Consider the following 15,150-nt stretch of genomic DNA (forward strand, 5'->3'; position numbering starts at 1 on the left):
CCCTTGTACCTTACTTCCCCACCCTTCTTAAAACATATGCTTTTAGCGTATCTAATACTCTGGGGAGAAAGGAGTGGAATCAAGTCAGTAGCCTCCCAGAAGCCCTAGTTTCTGAAGAAAGCCATCAAATTCCTCTTCAACAAGAGTGCTAGTTTTGGAGCTGGAGAGACGGATCATTTGGGAAAGCGCTTGCTGTTGAAGCCTGAGGGTCTGAGTGTGGGTCTCCATCACCCATGGAAAAGCCTAGATGCTCAGCAGTTCCAGAGAGACCAAGACACCGGCTCTCAAAAATCAAAGTGGAAAGTGATTCAAAAAGATATCTGATATCAACCTATGGCCTTCACACATACATACACACATGCTCATGTCACACACACACACACACCATCTAGTTTTTTGGGGGCATTCCAACTCATCTACAGAAAAGCCAAGATTCTTTCAAAGGTGGAGAACGGAGGGTGATTAATGGAGTTTGCAATTTGAAGAACAGCCAAGATCGGATCAGGTATCTCTTCTATTTGATGTACAAGTCAAAAAAAGAAAGAAAAAGGAAATGAAGTTCTATCTTTCCACATCAGTTACACATGTATTTACTCTAGTATTGGTCATTCCTTGATGGAATTTGAAATGCTTATGAATCTTTTATCTACCTAGTACTTTTGCCATGTTTTAAAGATGATTAAGTAGCACATATTTTACTCACCTAAAAGAGGAAGTAAAACTGGGTAGTTGTAAGGCATCACAAAGAGGTTTACACAAGTTAAAGTCGTACTAGCTTTTAAATAACCAAACGGATATCCGAGCTCATTGTATTTCCCACTGCTGGTAACAAACACCTAAGAAGAACATGAAGCAATGTACAGTTACGGCAGGGATTATTCTAGGTAAGGCCAAACTTGTAGCAACATCTGTGCCACAGCAATTCAAAAAACAGACTCGGTAGCTTTGCATAGGGTCATGTAAAAATAGCGTGCTAAATAGGCATATTCAAATTATAGCTATTCCACAGTTATATTACAAATTGAACTAGATGATACAATAACCACTCAGAGGCCACAGGACACAGCAACAATGTCCAGAAATTCACTTGGTTAGTATAATGGAAAATGATGCTGAAATAGTATTAAGTATGCCAGCTTCCAAAAGAACAAGGCATGATTACAGGAGACTCAGAAAAAGAAGACTATGTTTCCATTCCCAAAGAAAGGCCATTAAAAGACTGTGCAAACAGTCCTTCTACATACTTCCATTAAGTCTTGCTGGTTCCTTTCATTTTTAACTGAGTAAATATTATAGAGTAACCTATTATGAGACAGAAACTATTGTACACTTTCTGAGGCAGCAAGGAGATGCTTCACTTCAATCTGGAACACATTTTCTTGGCTACATCAACTTAGAAGACTAGAACATTGGTTGTATTCACATAACTACCTTTTGATTCTTTATTGGTATTCCTGAGTTGGTGTGCATTATCTGCCAGCTTCCACACACCTATGTGCCATGCCAGAGTCCCCCAGCCTCCATGTTTTCTCTGTGTTCCTTCTTTAGACTCTTTAACTCAAATGAGGACACCAGTACAAACTTTTGGAGACCCGGTCCTACCCCTTGCCAAAGACCTTTGGTAGGGTTCCTTAATGATAACAATTTACCATGCTACTTCTTCGTAACAGCAATATCACCTACAGTTCAGGAAATTCTTCTTCAATCTAGTTATTAATGAAAATTTGCCAGGTATGCTGGCACATACCTTTAATCCCAGAGGCAGGCAGATCTCTGCAAGTTCGAGGACAGCCTGGTCTACAGAGAGAGTTCCAGGACAACCAGGGCTACATAGTGAGTTCCTGTCTCGAAAAACAAACAAAAAACGAAAACAAGAAAAAGAAAAAAGAAAAAAATCTTTCTTATGTAATTGATGACGCCATAAAACATAAGGAATGCTAAAAATGATTCTTCTAGATTTTTGATGCAATTAGAACTTTAAACAGATAACTATAACAAAATGGGGTATATTTTGTTTCCTAAGAGGGAGAAATGATGCATCACGCAAAGTAAAAAACAAGTGTGTGTGTGTGTGTGTGTGTGTGTGTGTGTGTGTGTTAGTGCATATGTAAGTACAAGTGCACGTGTATGGACATGTGTATAGGCCTAGTTAACGTGTGCTTTCTTCTGCTGCTCTCCACCTTATTTTCTGAGACATGATCTCTCAGTGAAGCTGAAGATCAACAATTCAGCTAGCCTGGCTGGCCAGAGAGCTCCGGGTCCCCCTGTCTCTATCTGTCTATGCTGGAGTTACAGCTACAGGTCCTTGACGGGCTCTTTAAAACACAGCGAGCCCTGGCCTTGAACGCAGTGCTCGTCTCGTCAAGGCGGGCCAAGCTCTCCACTGCCTGAGCCTTCTCCCGGCTCTGTTAGAACACCTTCTCTACTCAAGTTTTGAGATTTCCTCGGCCCGGCTCCATTCTTTGTCAGTCCCACCAATCAACCAGCTCAAATTCGTAGAAGGTCAGGACAAAGACTATGCATGGCATTTGAGAAGCTGTGGAGAAGAGGGACAGATGTCTTCCGTTTCTTTGGAGAAGATTTAGAAGGAATATGCTATATAGAATGAAAGTTTACTTAAGAGAAAAGGTGTGATTTGTAATTTTATTTAATTTTGTTGTAGAAATTCAAACTCCCTACCCAAACCAAACTATTCAAAAGAAGAAGTTAATTTTCTATTGTCCACATTTCTAGAATTTAGGGGTAAACAAGCAGATGGCGAATATTCCAGAAAAAGGACAGGAGGGAGTTGCCCGTCCTTTTCTGTTTCTTGACCTAGGTGTTGTTTCCACTACAAGAAAGCCAGCTGTGTCCGTTTCTGGCCACTACCCTGCAGCCCTCAGGAGGAAATATGATTCTGACTTCGGACACAGTAAGTTAAGTTTAGCTGTCAGAATATAGAAAAGTACAAGTATACAGTATGTAATCTTTTTTGTTTGGCTTCTGTTCAATACTGTAGTTCTGAAATGTTTTTTAAAATTTCTTTCTGAACAAGGGTTTCTCTGTGTAACAGTCCTAACTGTCCGAGAACTTGCTCTGTAGACCAGGCTGGCCTTGAACTCAGTCGCCTGCCTCTGCTTCTGGAGTGCTGGGATTAAAGACATATGCCAGTACCACCTGTAGTTTTGAAATTTTGTTTTTTACCCCTTTATATCTTTACTTCAAGCTTGTTCCTTTTCTTTTGAGCTAGCCTTAGCATCTTGAGAGAATTAAAGTAGCTTATAGATGCTGTGTATCAGTGATCTCACATTTTAGAACAGAACAGATGAGTGTCTGAAAGTATCTCCTGTGTCAACAGAACCTAAAAATTACTGGCTGGTATGTGGTCCCATAGTTCAATAATAGAACGGACATCTTTATAATGTAGGACTTTTTTTGTATCCAAATAAAAAAGCTATGACTGTCAAGTCTAGAATTTTACAAGGCAAACTCCACAGGCAACTCTATTAAGCAATGAGCAGGTCTTTCCTACTGCAGCACAGCCCTCAGAAGCACGAGAGAATGGTGTCTCTCCACTTGCCTCATCTAAGTCAAATCCCAGTCAGTGGGGCTATAGTAACTATAGTTTTACTGCATTATACTCATAGAAAAGGTAATTTCAGAGTTTCTGGTTCTCGGCCCCAAATATGCAGGACTTCTCATTTGTCAAGTTCAAAATAAGGGCTGAGAGTCTTGCTCATACCTGAATGGAATCACACCCTGTAGTTTAATGTTCTTAGCCTGGGGAACAGACCCGTTCTTACGGGTCTACCCAACCCCAAATCCTCAAATGCGTGGTTTCATCAGATCCTACTTCCACAAATGGCAATGTACAGTACATTAATGTTTCCTACTTTTCTAAGTTTATTTTCTTGGCTACATTGTTTATTTGATAGCATTTAAAAATGCAGTGTAATTATTATGAAATTTGAAATATTTTGAAGTAATTTTTGAAAAGATTTTAAAGTTTTCATTTTTTAAAGATGTATATATTTGTATTTTATGTATTAGTGTTTTGCCTGTATGTATGTTTGTACACTACATGCATGCCTGGTGCTCATGGGGGCCAGAAGAGGGCCTCAGATGCCTGGAACTGGAGTTAGAGACAGCTGTGCGCTGATGCATGCCACATGCCACATGGCTGCTGAGAACTGAACCTGGATCCTCCCAGGAGCATTAAGTTAACCGCTGAGCCATCTCACCATACCCATATTTTTGTTTTTAATTATGTGTATATGTGCGTAGGGTATGTGCATGTGTGTGGTGTCCACAGGGGCCAGAAAGATGGCATCAGATCATTTGGAGCTGGAATTGCAGGAAGTTGTGAGCCACCTGATGTGAATAATGGAACTGAACTTAGAGTCTCTGTAAAGTTAGTGTGCATTTTCCTTTGTTTTGGTTTTTTGAGACGGGGTTTCTCTATGTAGTCCTGGTTGTCCTGGAACTCACTCTGTAAACCAGGCTGGCCTCAAACTCAGGGATCCATCTGCCTCTGACTTCCAAGTAATGAGACTAAATGTGTGGGCTACCACGCCTGGCCAGTATGCATTCTTAACCACTGAGCTATCTCTCTAGACCCCCAATTTATAACCAATTCCCAGGTCCCAGAATGATTATAGACATTTGGCTACTAGGTAAAGATAGATACCTGCCAGCAAGTATGAGGAGATTTTCTTTCCAAGATGTACTGAGTTAAGGGAGAAGGTTCAAGTTCATATTTGTCAAAGGGCAGTTTATCTATAACCATTGGTTCACAGTCGACACAGGAAAACCTCACAACAGGATGAGACGTTCGTGGAGGCTTAAAAAAAAGAGGAAATACAATTGGATATCAAGCAAGCTCACAATTCTAACCATTCTGAAAGCCCTGTTACATTTTTGTCAAACAATCACTAGATACCGATTAGTATTTGAAGAGTTTCTAGGACTTTAAGAATCACCATGGCAGTGGTGACTCAAGTCCTTCACCTCTAACCTCTTCTTAGGATTGGGAAGATGGAAGATAAGGAAATGTAGTGCTAGAATTTCAGTGAAATAAAAACTATTAATTATGTTAAAGTAACTCTTAAGAGCCATAGGATGAACTCACTCTCAAATCCATTTTGTGACCCTTAAGCATTCGATGAGTGTCAGTCTTCTGTAGCATGAGGTTAGATAACTGTGATACCACTGAACAAGGAGAAGCTTTTCTAATGAGCTCAAGCTACTAAGAAGCAAAAGGAAAAATAGCAAAGGTATGGAAGGGCAAGATACACAATGATAATGATCTGGTCACAACTTCAGGGGCTCAAAGGAATCTTCTTATAGCACTGCTCATACCCCCGTCTTTGCTTTGAACAGCTGAAACTGAGGGTGCTTTGGGTGAAACTTCAAAGGCCTATGTGTTTGGGGCACCATAATAGAGCAAAGGAGAAGCAATTTGATCAGCAGCTTTGTATAACTAGAGACCACCACAGAGAGAGGGGAGGACACCCAGGGCTGAGACACATGGGGTGGGGGGCAATAGAAACATGATGGAAATGGCTTGGCTTCCTTTATGAAAAGTGGAAACACATGCATTGAGCTTTGTCATTTATAAACTTATAAGATGCTTGAGAATTGACAAAAACGACTCTCCAGTGATCTTCTACAGGTGGGGGAATGTTAGGGCAAACTGTGTATAAATTACTGGAATTTCCGTCATTCCAGCTTTCCCTTATTTCAGGTTTAATCAGTTTGTGAAATGTTTCTGATTTCTTAGATCTGTGTATCTAAAAAAAAAAAAAAAAAAAAAAGGTAAACACCTGAGTGAAACCCCATAGCTAGTAATAATGAAATAAATTTACCAAAGGGGTTTGAAGGAGCTATGAGCTGACCGGTTTGCCACCCTGGATCCCTGGGGGAGAGAAGAGGAGTATTTTCCCTCACCCACAGAATGGGGCTAAAAGGTGTCTTGTTCATTGAGCCTTCCATGACTACTCCTGCAAATATAAGTACCCAAACTGGTAGCCTGGGAGAAAATGCAGTTCACTGTGGAAATTTCTAGAACCTAAAATACAAATTAACCTGAATCTGGCAAGTAGAGGAGCAATGATATGTTTGTATTCCCCATCCCTAGCCCCAGACCACACATGAACTACTCAGGCTTTCTTTCCTGGAGGATAGGAAACAGAGTATGTTTCCTACAACCTCCTATTTTCCTAAACACTACCCCTGAGAAAAGCCATTTCATCTGGTACTAAGAGTAGCTATAGCATCCAACCCTCTTCTACCAAATGCAGATACCAAAAGACAAACCTTTGCTTAGAGATAACTTTTTAAGCAATGCATAATTAGAATCATTGAAAAGTAAATGGCTCACCAGGGTATGATTATAGGTACTTGGGAAGCCGAGTAAGAAGGACTGTGAGTAAGTTCAAAGCCAGCCTGGGCTACAATGTGAGAGCCCATCTTAAACAAAAAAATGTGAATCCACATGAAACAGAAGTGCCTTGATTAAAAACACAGAATCAACACAGATGTCTATCAATGGATGAATAAATGATGAAAACAGACAGATACATAATGGAATTTCAGCCATAAAATGAATTTGGCAAAGGAGCTGGGGATTTAGCTCAGAGGCAGAGCGTTTGCCTAGCAAGCACAAGGTCCTGGGTTTGGTCCTCCACTCCGGAAAAAAAAAAGACAAAAAGCAAAATAAATAAATAAATAAATAAAAATGAATCTGTCAAATTTGTAGGATAATGGGTACAACTGATAAACACTTTATTAAGCAAGATAACTCTGGCTCAGGAAGACATATGTCCTCTCTCACATGTGGATTCTAGTTTATAATGCTTAAATATGTATAACTAGATGGGAGAAAGGGTAGGTAAAGGCCAGGGGCTCATCAGATGGGGAAAAAGAGGCCTTAAAGAAGTGAGGTGGAGAAGGCAACAGGACACATGGGCTATTCACATTGAAGGGGGAAGGCTGGGGCAAAAGGCTGACGTGGGGAAAGGGCAAAGGGATGCTGAAGGGAGCAGAGGGAGACTCAGCCCAGATGAAGCATGTATGAGAACGCCGTGAGGAAGCCCGACACTTCCCGAGCCGGCTTTGAAAAACGAATACTACAAGGCAACTGGGGCCGGGCAGTGATGGCGCACGCCTTTAATCCCAGCACTTGGGAGGCAGAGGCAGGCGGATTTCTGTGAGTTCGAGGCCAGCCTGGGCTACCAAGTGAGCTCCAGGACAGGCGCAAAGCTACATAGAGAAACCCTGTCTCGAAAAACCAAAAAAAAAAAAAAAAAAAAAAAAGGCAACTGGGAGGAAAGGCCGAGTAGCCGTGAAAGTGTATCGAAGGAGAACTGCACAAATTTTTATCTGCTCTTCGCTTCAAGGACAGAGACAGCTGTTTGTTTACATTTTTCTCCTACTTCCATCCTTGAGAGCAGCCGCCAACTGCTCAGTTTTATCTTTTCATGCCTTAATGCAATGTTTTCTGCATAACCAGCCTCCCATTATTTTCCCATTTTATTGTCCACAGTAAAAATAATGACATATTACATAGAGCGGCTGTAGCTGCCTAGAATGTGTGAGGCCCTAGGTTCACCTGCCAATATTGCCACGAAAAAAACAACAAAACAAAAAAAGCAAACAACACATAAATAAATAATGAATGAATGTAAATGTTACTTGGAAAAATGGATCTTTTAGGAGGGAGAAAACATTAAAACAATGCTCTCTTAATTTGCTTTCAAATGCATCAAAATAGCCATATTCAAAATAAGTTCCTATATAAAATATGAAAAGAAATAAAAATATTTCAAACTTTGGTTACACACACACTAAATAAATGTAAAAAAAAATTAACTAAAAGCAATGCTTTAATATCCACACGGCAAAGGCAACAGCACATAAGACTAACAAGTACGATCAAATAAAGGCTCTTCTCTTCCTATGCTTTAAGGCATAGAACTAGCCTTTCAATAAAAGATGGAAGCCAAAAAAGAAGGGGGTCTACTAGCCTGTGGCACAGCTTAAAAGCCTCAAGTTATTTTAAAAGCTTCACTGTCATCTAATTAAAAACCCAGATCAGTGTTTACTCTTTTCATTTATAATACTTACTAGTGAAGATAAATTCTGTTCTGGCCAAAACGATTCTGGAATTGGCCAATGTCCAACAGGAACACCAGTTTTAGAATTAGGTCGCACATAGATGAGTTTATGACAACTGTGCCAGGGCTGAGCACCAAATGAGTTGCTCGGCCTACACAAATCCATCAGTCCATCTACGAGAGAAATACGTGACAAAGGCGGGACTGCTTTTGACTGTTATTTATCTTCTTGTACACAAAGGACAAACTAAAACTAAAAATATGAAAGGAGGAAAAGGCAGTGGCAGTCCAAGGATTTTGTGTTCTCTCTTTCGAGACAATTTGAATCTAATTTGTCCTTTAACTCAATGCCTCCCACTATTCTTAATGTACTGTGAGAAGAGGAAGATGTGTGGAAAACTAGTGCAAAACTCCTTTCACATTTTAGGAGACTCGGGCACAGAAGTGAAGCGCGTCACAACACAATGGTCAGTTTTCAAGGATTCATTTACCCAGTTAGGCAAATGAAATCATTTCTTCCCTGGTATAGTCTTTACATTTTTGGGAGCTGGCAAAATAGATCATAAATTCCATTTACATTTTTGCTCTACACCCAGTGACGCCCAAAACAAAACACAAGCTTTCTAAATTTTCTTGATAATTGGGAGTATGTTGGTGGCATATTCTATGTATACATAGGGGTGGGGAATAAAAAGCCAACAGCTCAAGACTGTTGTGGAAAATTCACCCCATTTTCTCCATACACCATTAAAATTCTATGTAATCTGGCCACATATAATGCATAGTAATATACCATTAACTCATTTTAATTATTTAAATTAGCTTATTTCTTTTGCCTCCCTAAACAAAAACAAAAAACCCTTTATGACATGATTTACTAGTCTAAATTATAATTAAGAAGGCCATTTTAGTTATTTGGATGTTATTTTCCTTATTACAGAAGACTTGATTTATTTATTTTGGCATTACTTTAAACAAGTAATTACTTCAGGTTAGGAGATTTTACAGGCGTTCACCAGGCTCTAGGAAAAACATAGAAATACATGTGAGGATCCCTCTACAGTTGGGCACACAATGCTGGGGATGCCCATCTTTCCGAGCAAAGTATTATTATTTTTATCAGATTCTTTGAGACTACAGAACTCTGGACAAAGAGGGAAAAAATGGAGCTAGAAAGGAAATCTGAGCTACTTATGAGACAGCAGATGCAACTAGTATTTCAATCTGAGTTTCTCGTTCATGTTAAGGTGGTAAACACAAAATTATGGGCTGGGCAGTCAGTTGCCAACACTACAGCACACCCTTCCCTATATGGGTGATTCAAAATATGCTGTGAGGCCCCAGTGTTCTTTGGCAGACATTCTTAACTTAGGAATCCAAGAAACTCCTGAAAGTACACATAAAACTGTATTGTGTGACTTAAGTCTTTTTCTCCAAGGAAAGAAATCTGTATTTTCCAACAATTTCTCAAAGGAATATAAGAACTAAAGAGTAAAACAAGTCAAGAAACACAAGATCCATTGTGCTAGACAAAACTGTGCTACTTTCTGCCATGTATAGTGGATCCCTTTGGCCTTACCCAAGGGAATCAAATCAAACAAAACACCATGCATGGTAATAATGAAATCTCAGTCTCTCGGTCTCTCTTCTCTCTTCTCTTCTCTTCTCTTCTCTTCTCTTCTCTTCTCTTCTCTTCTCTTCTCTTCTCTTCTCTTCTCTTCTCTTCTCTCTCTCTCTCTCTCTCTCTCTCTCTCTCTCTCTCTCTCTCTCTCTCTCTCTCTCTCTGTGTGTGTGTGGTACGTGCGCATACCCATGCTGAGAGAATGGAGAAGCCATAACAAAGAACAGGGCTTTAAGGAAGTCCTGTACTGTATCACTGTGGTATAATTTAGTTCCCCTGATCCTTCTGAAACCCATTCAGAAACATCCATTTGACACACCATCTGGAGCTTCACTATGGCTTAACTTCCTTATGCAAAAATTAGCCAATGCTTCTATATTTTTAGATGTCAAATTTTCTATAAGATCTCATTTGAAGAGAAAACATTCTGCAGTTAAAGAATGGTGGAGAAAATACCAATATACAACCTCACAGAATACTGTAAGTTCCTGAATAAACATTCACACTCTTGCTATGGGGTGGTAATTAACAGAGATTTCAGAAGGATAATTTAGCATATTTGGTGATCACAAGTGCCAAATCAGATCACTACTCAAGTACCATACCATAGTAGATATCTAAAATTTGGGGAGCAGAGAGATGAATTAATCAGTTTTAGCCAAAAACTAAGGTCAGAAAAAGTAATTTCCTTAGGAAAATGTTTGACATGAAATGAACGTTGCTAGAATTTGACCACCTAACACATGCATGGGCAGTGATCAATCATACTTCAGTGTTTGGATGGATGTTCGTGATGAATGGGATGCACATGGATACTGGATTCTACCGCCACATGTTTAATGTCTTTTCAATCTTAGATCATTCTCCCTCACACTATATTATGGTAAAAAATGTTTTAGCTTAGAAAATGATTACTGTACCTTCTCCAACAGGAAGCGGATCTGGTCCTGTTTTTTCAAAATTAATAACTACACCACTCTGCACTTTTTGAACTAGTGATTCTAAACACTGATTCAACATTCTTTGTGTTCTTACACAGTAGGAACGACCTATGCCAGAGAGAAAAATAAAGAGCATAAGTTTCATCAAATCAAATCCTGGTTCATAATACAAGTATTTGAAAGCCTTTAGAACCGTCATAACTATATTAGCAGGGATGTGGTATGAACAATGACCTTAAGCAGCAGAATTCACAGATTTTGAAGGCAAGCACCCAAAGGCTAGCTACAGCTCTTAATAAGAACTATACTCAGCCAGGCGGTGGTGGTGCACACCTTTAATACCGGCACTCGGGAGGCAGAGGCAGGCAGATCTCTGTGAGTTCAAGGCCAGCCTGGTCTCCAAAGCGAGTTCCAGGAAAGGCGCAAAGCTACACAGAGAAACCCTGTCTCAAAAAAACCAAAACAAACAAACAAAAAAGACCTATACTCTCCCATCCCAAATTCTTCCTGCAGAAACCTGAAAGAACAGTAGTACCTCCTGTGACTTCACACATCTGTGTGATGGCCGATTCATCAGTTGGCACACTCCCTAGTTGCTCTGGTTCGGTAGAAGCCACTCCAGGCAAACGCAACACCAGGGCAAATAACCTTTGATCCCAACGAAAAGGTTCTTTGGTTAGTTCACTTCCAGGCAGAGGAGAATTCAAAGGAAGATGAAGCTGATAAGGCAAAATTTGAAAAGGTTCATCATAACAACCCATATAAAAAGAAGAAAGAGTTCAATGGTTCACTGCACTTTCATGGAACTCAACAGAATTAAGCCATCTCTTAAGGATTACCAATAGAGATTTGTGCAAACTGTATTCTTAACTGGAAATACATGCCTCCCACAGAAATAGCTACATGTTCTCTGCTATTTAAATGAAATTAAAAAAAAATATATCTCACCTCTTCTTGAACGCTAGCAGTACTTGTTAACTTGTTTCCATCTGTGATGGTAATTAAAATAGATGGCTCTAAAAAAAACGGATTTCTCCCCTAAAATATATTTAAAAAGCATTAGAGCTGAGTAAAGCAATATGATTTTACTTAAACTTCTACATTTGCCTTGCCAATGATGATCCCTCAAGCATGATAAAATTTTCCATGATAAATAAGAAATAAAAGTTCATCCGTACTCATGAACCCATTCACCTGAGATAAAATCCTGGCACAGGTTAAGGGACACCTGGGGCACGTGCTCTGCAGCGCGGACAATGTGTCTGGGGATTCTGAGCAGAGCATTTAGGAGAGAAAGGAACAATGGTGGCGGCAGCAGCACGTGCTTCTCTGGCCTCCTCTTTTATCTGGAGCTTTCCAAGTCTTTTATTAGACTGGGGGCGGGGGAAGAAGGAGGGACACAGAAGATTTCCCTCCCACTGCCTTCTTCCAACATTTTGCAGCACCTTATTCATCATATTCTCAGATTTCTGAGATCAAATGACAAGACATTTTATTTAGTGTATAATCCATAGATGAACTGATGTTTAAGAACCAAAAGAGTTGACCGGGTGGTGGTGGCACACACCTTTAATCCCAGCACTCGGGAGGCAGAGCCAGGCAGATCTCTGTGAGTTTGAGGCCAGCCTGGTCTACAGATCGAGTTCCAGGACAGCCAGGGAAAAACAAAACAAAACAAAACAACAACAACCAAAACAAAACGAAGAACCAAACATTTGGGTTTGCTTTGTGATTTTTATGAAATGTGCATCTACAAGCTGCATGAGCCTCCTTTTGGTTGATAGTTCAGGTAGCACAAGTCTTGCCTAATTTTGCACTCTTACCCTAAATCATCAAAATAAATTAGCTGTACTCACTCAAAAATCATTACCTGTCCATAATTGTCTATTCCAGATATTAATCTGTTGAGATTTAACAAATCAAATGAGGATCTTAGAGCCTGACCAAGAGTAGTCAGTCCAGAAGCCTGAAGATTTTTCAGCTCGCTCATGAATGTGGCGTGATTTTCCTTCCAACCAGCCTGAAAACCAAACATTGACAAAGAAATTCTCAATTATACAATGATTAAGATAGAGCACAAATAAGCACTAAATAACACAGTACCAAGCCTCTGACAAATTAATCCCTCTTTAAACTAATTCCATTCTAGATCTTGACTGCTCAAGTGGAACCAAACAAGCAGTCACTTTCCAAAAGTTCTACTAGCTTTAACGATCAAAGGCAAAGAACTCAAGCAAACAAAACATTCATTCAGTATTGCAAGCAGGAGGGCTTTGTTTCAAGAAGGTAATCTATATTCAGGCTCAACTAAATCTACTCATACACACCAATTCCCTCATCTTAGCAGTGGCAGTGAGCAGATGAGCATGGAGTCAGGGGAGAGTAAAAAGCAATTATTTTGTAGATGCACTGTCCTTGATAGAAGGGGGAGAGGTTATTGAGTGTCTGAGCTACATGAATTTTGATAACTAATAATCTTCTTGTCCAGGAGTTTCACTTTTAAATGACAATACAGAATTATACACATAAAGCAGCTAGAAAGACGGCTCCATGGTTAAGAGCACCTGCTGCTCTTGCAGAGGACTCTGGTTTGGGTCCCAGCACATATACTGGGTAGCTCACAACTAGTTATAACTCCAGTTCCTAGAGACCAGCATCCTCTTCTGGTTTGGGGGGGGGGCACCTGTACACATGTGTGGCAAATATACAGACAAGCAGGCACACATAAATACACATGGCTACCAATAAATAGATAGATAGATAGATAGATAGATAGATAGATAGATAGATAGATAGATAGATAGATAAACAAATAGAGCAGAGCCGTATTTATTTGGAGACAATCCTGTTGGCACTATTAAAGATTCACAAAATCCCAAATGTAGAATAAGAAGAAAAAGAAAAGTTTTTGCAATGAACTACAGCTTCTAAGCACCCCTGGAAGCTACAAATCGCAGCAAAGAGCCAAAATTCAAGGTCAACAGCCAACTGTTGCTGTGATTAGTCTGCAGAATTGGAGGAAGGAAAGGATCATACTGCCTGGTCAGTGGTGACTATAAAAACAAAGCAACGGTGAGATACAAGAAGAGAAGCCAAAAGAAGACGATGGCAGCTCTCAGTATGTCACAAAGCAGTGTGTTAGCAAAGGTGAATGCACATGGCACAGCTTGGCAACATAGAAGACTGCGTGTCAGCCACTTGAGCCTGGAGGACCATGAGGACAAGCATGATAAGCTGAACACTGAAGGTACACCAACCAGAGCACTACAGCTGGAGGCAGAAAGAGGAAGTAATACAGAGATGAACTTAGTAATTTGTATGTAATATTTAGCTAAAGTCATAATGCCCATTATCAATCCAACTACAGCAAACACTGTTTCTAGTCTCCTCCTCTCTCAAAGCACAATAAGACACAGAGAATAAAAGAACAAATGGCCACAATGTGAAGGAAGAAGGGACATTAGAACAAGCCTGAAGATGACATGTCTTATTGATGTGAGAAGTAGCAAGGACCATCAAAAGAAGAGAACAGTTCCTAAAAGGATGAACCTTACTGGAGAACCACTAATAATATTATTATTGCTCTGGATATATGGCAGAAGGCTAGGCTAATGGGATAATTTGGGCTCTGACTATTAAGTGCTTTGTACAGCACACTCAGTAGTTTGGATTGTATCTGCAGCCCTGGGAAGAACTCAGTGTTCTTTTTAATTAGGGGAGTGGTGTGATCAGATCTGCATTTTAGCAAGATCGTTCTGCTAGGAGCTGGAGACTAAATTGAGGGGTGGAGGGAAGACTGAAGCTTGAGGCAGGAAAACTGGTTTGGAGACTGTTGCAGTAGCCAAGAGAAAAGTGACGAAAGCCTGAGCCAGGGCAAAAGCCTGAATGAGGGTGGCAAGGAGGAGAGGTGATTGCAGACTAAGGAAGTACTCGAAGAGGTGGAGTTACTGTACGGATTCAGCACCTAATTTAGTGGGATGCATGAGGGAAAAGGGGGCATGCATCAGATTTGAGTTTCTAGCTTGGGGAAACCTATGAATGACAAATGAAATTCAAGGCAAGCCTGGACTCTATCTCAAAAGGAGGGAGCAAGATGGCTCAGAGAGTAGAAGTGTTTGCCATCAAGTCACACAGCGTGAGCTCCATCCCCACGACCTGTAAGAGTAGCAAAAGAGAACTGACTCCCATCAATTGTCCTCTTATTGGCATATGTGTGCCACGACACACATGCCCATATACGTACACATAGATGCACATACACACAAGGCATGGTAGTGCACAGCTGTAACCCAGCACTCAGGAGATTGAGGCACGGCTGAAAGCTTGAAGCCAGCTTAATCTACGAACCAAAATTTTGTCTCAAGAACAGTCAGACAAAAACAAAATAGTAAAACAAACCAACAGGGATGTGGCACAATGGCACTGTTTGCCTAGCATGCGCAAAGCACTGTATTCCATCGCCAACAGTGGCTTAAGTGAGGAGCTGACAGAGGGG

At 40.3% G+C, this 15,150-nt stretch overlaps 1 protein-coding gene across 4 annotated transcripts in view; it reads right to left on the minus strand.

Annotated features, from left to right (window-relative positions):
* Positions 1-15,150, minus strand: part of Ints6l (integrator complex subunit 6 like) — a 56,815-nt gene that overhangs the window by 21,360 nt on the left and 20,305 nt on the right. For all 4 annotated transcript variants that reach the window (XM_042268774.2, XM_006991987.2, XM_006991985.4 and 1 more), the window contains exons 3-9: positions 12,526-12,675; positions 11,604-11,693; positions 11,191-11,374; positions 10,635-10,763; positions 8,104-8,267; positions 4,667-4,819; positions 704-836 (exon numbers count right to left, since the gene is read on the minus strand). In XM_042268774.2, coding sequence (XP_042124708.1) covers positions 704-836; positions 4,667-4,819; positions 8,104-8,267; positions 10,635-10,763; positions 11,191-11,374; positions 11,604-11,693; positions 12,526-12,675 — 1,003 coding nt within the window. The remainder of the gene's footprint in view (positions 1-703; positions 837-4,666; positions 4,820-8,103; positions 8,268-10,634; positions 10,764-11,190; positions 11,375-11,603; positions 11,694-12,525; positions 12,676-15,150) is intronic.

This window comes from Peromyscus maniculatus, chromosome X (genome assembly GCF_049852395.1).
Source record: "Peromyscus maniculatus bairdii isolate BWxNUB_F1_BW_parent chromosome X, HU_Pman_BW_mat_3.1, whole genome shotgun sequence".
NCBI lineage: Eukaryota > Metazoa > Chordata > Mammalia > Rodentia > Cricetidae > Peromyscus > Peromyscus maniculatus.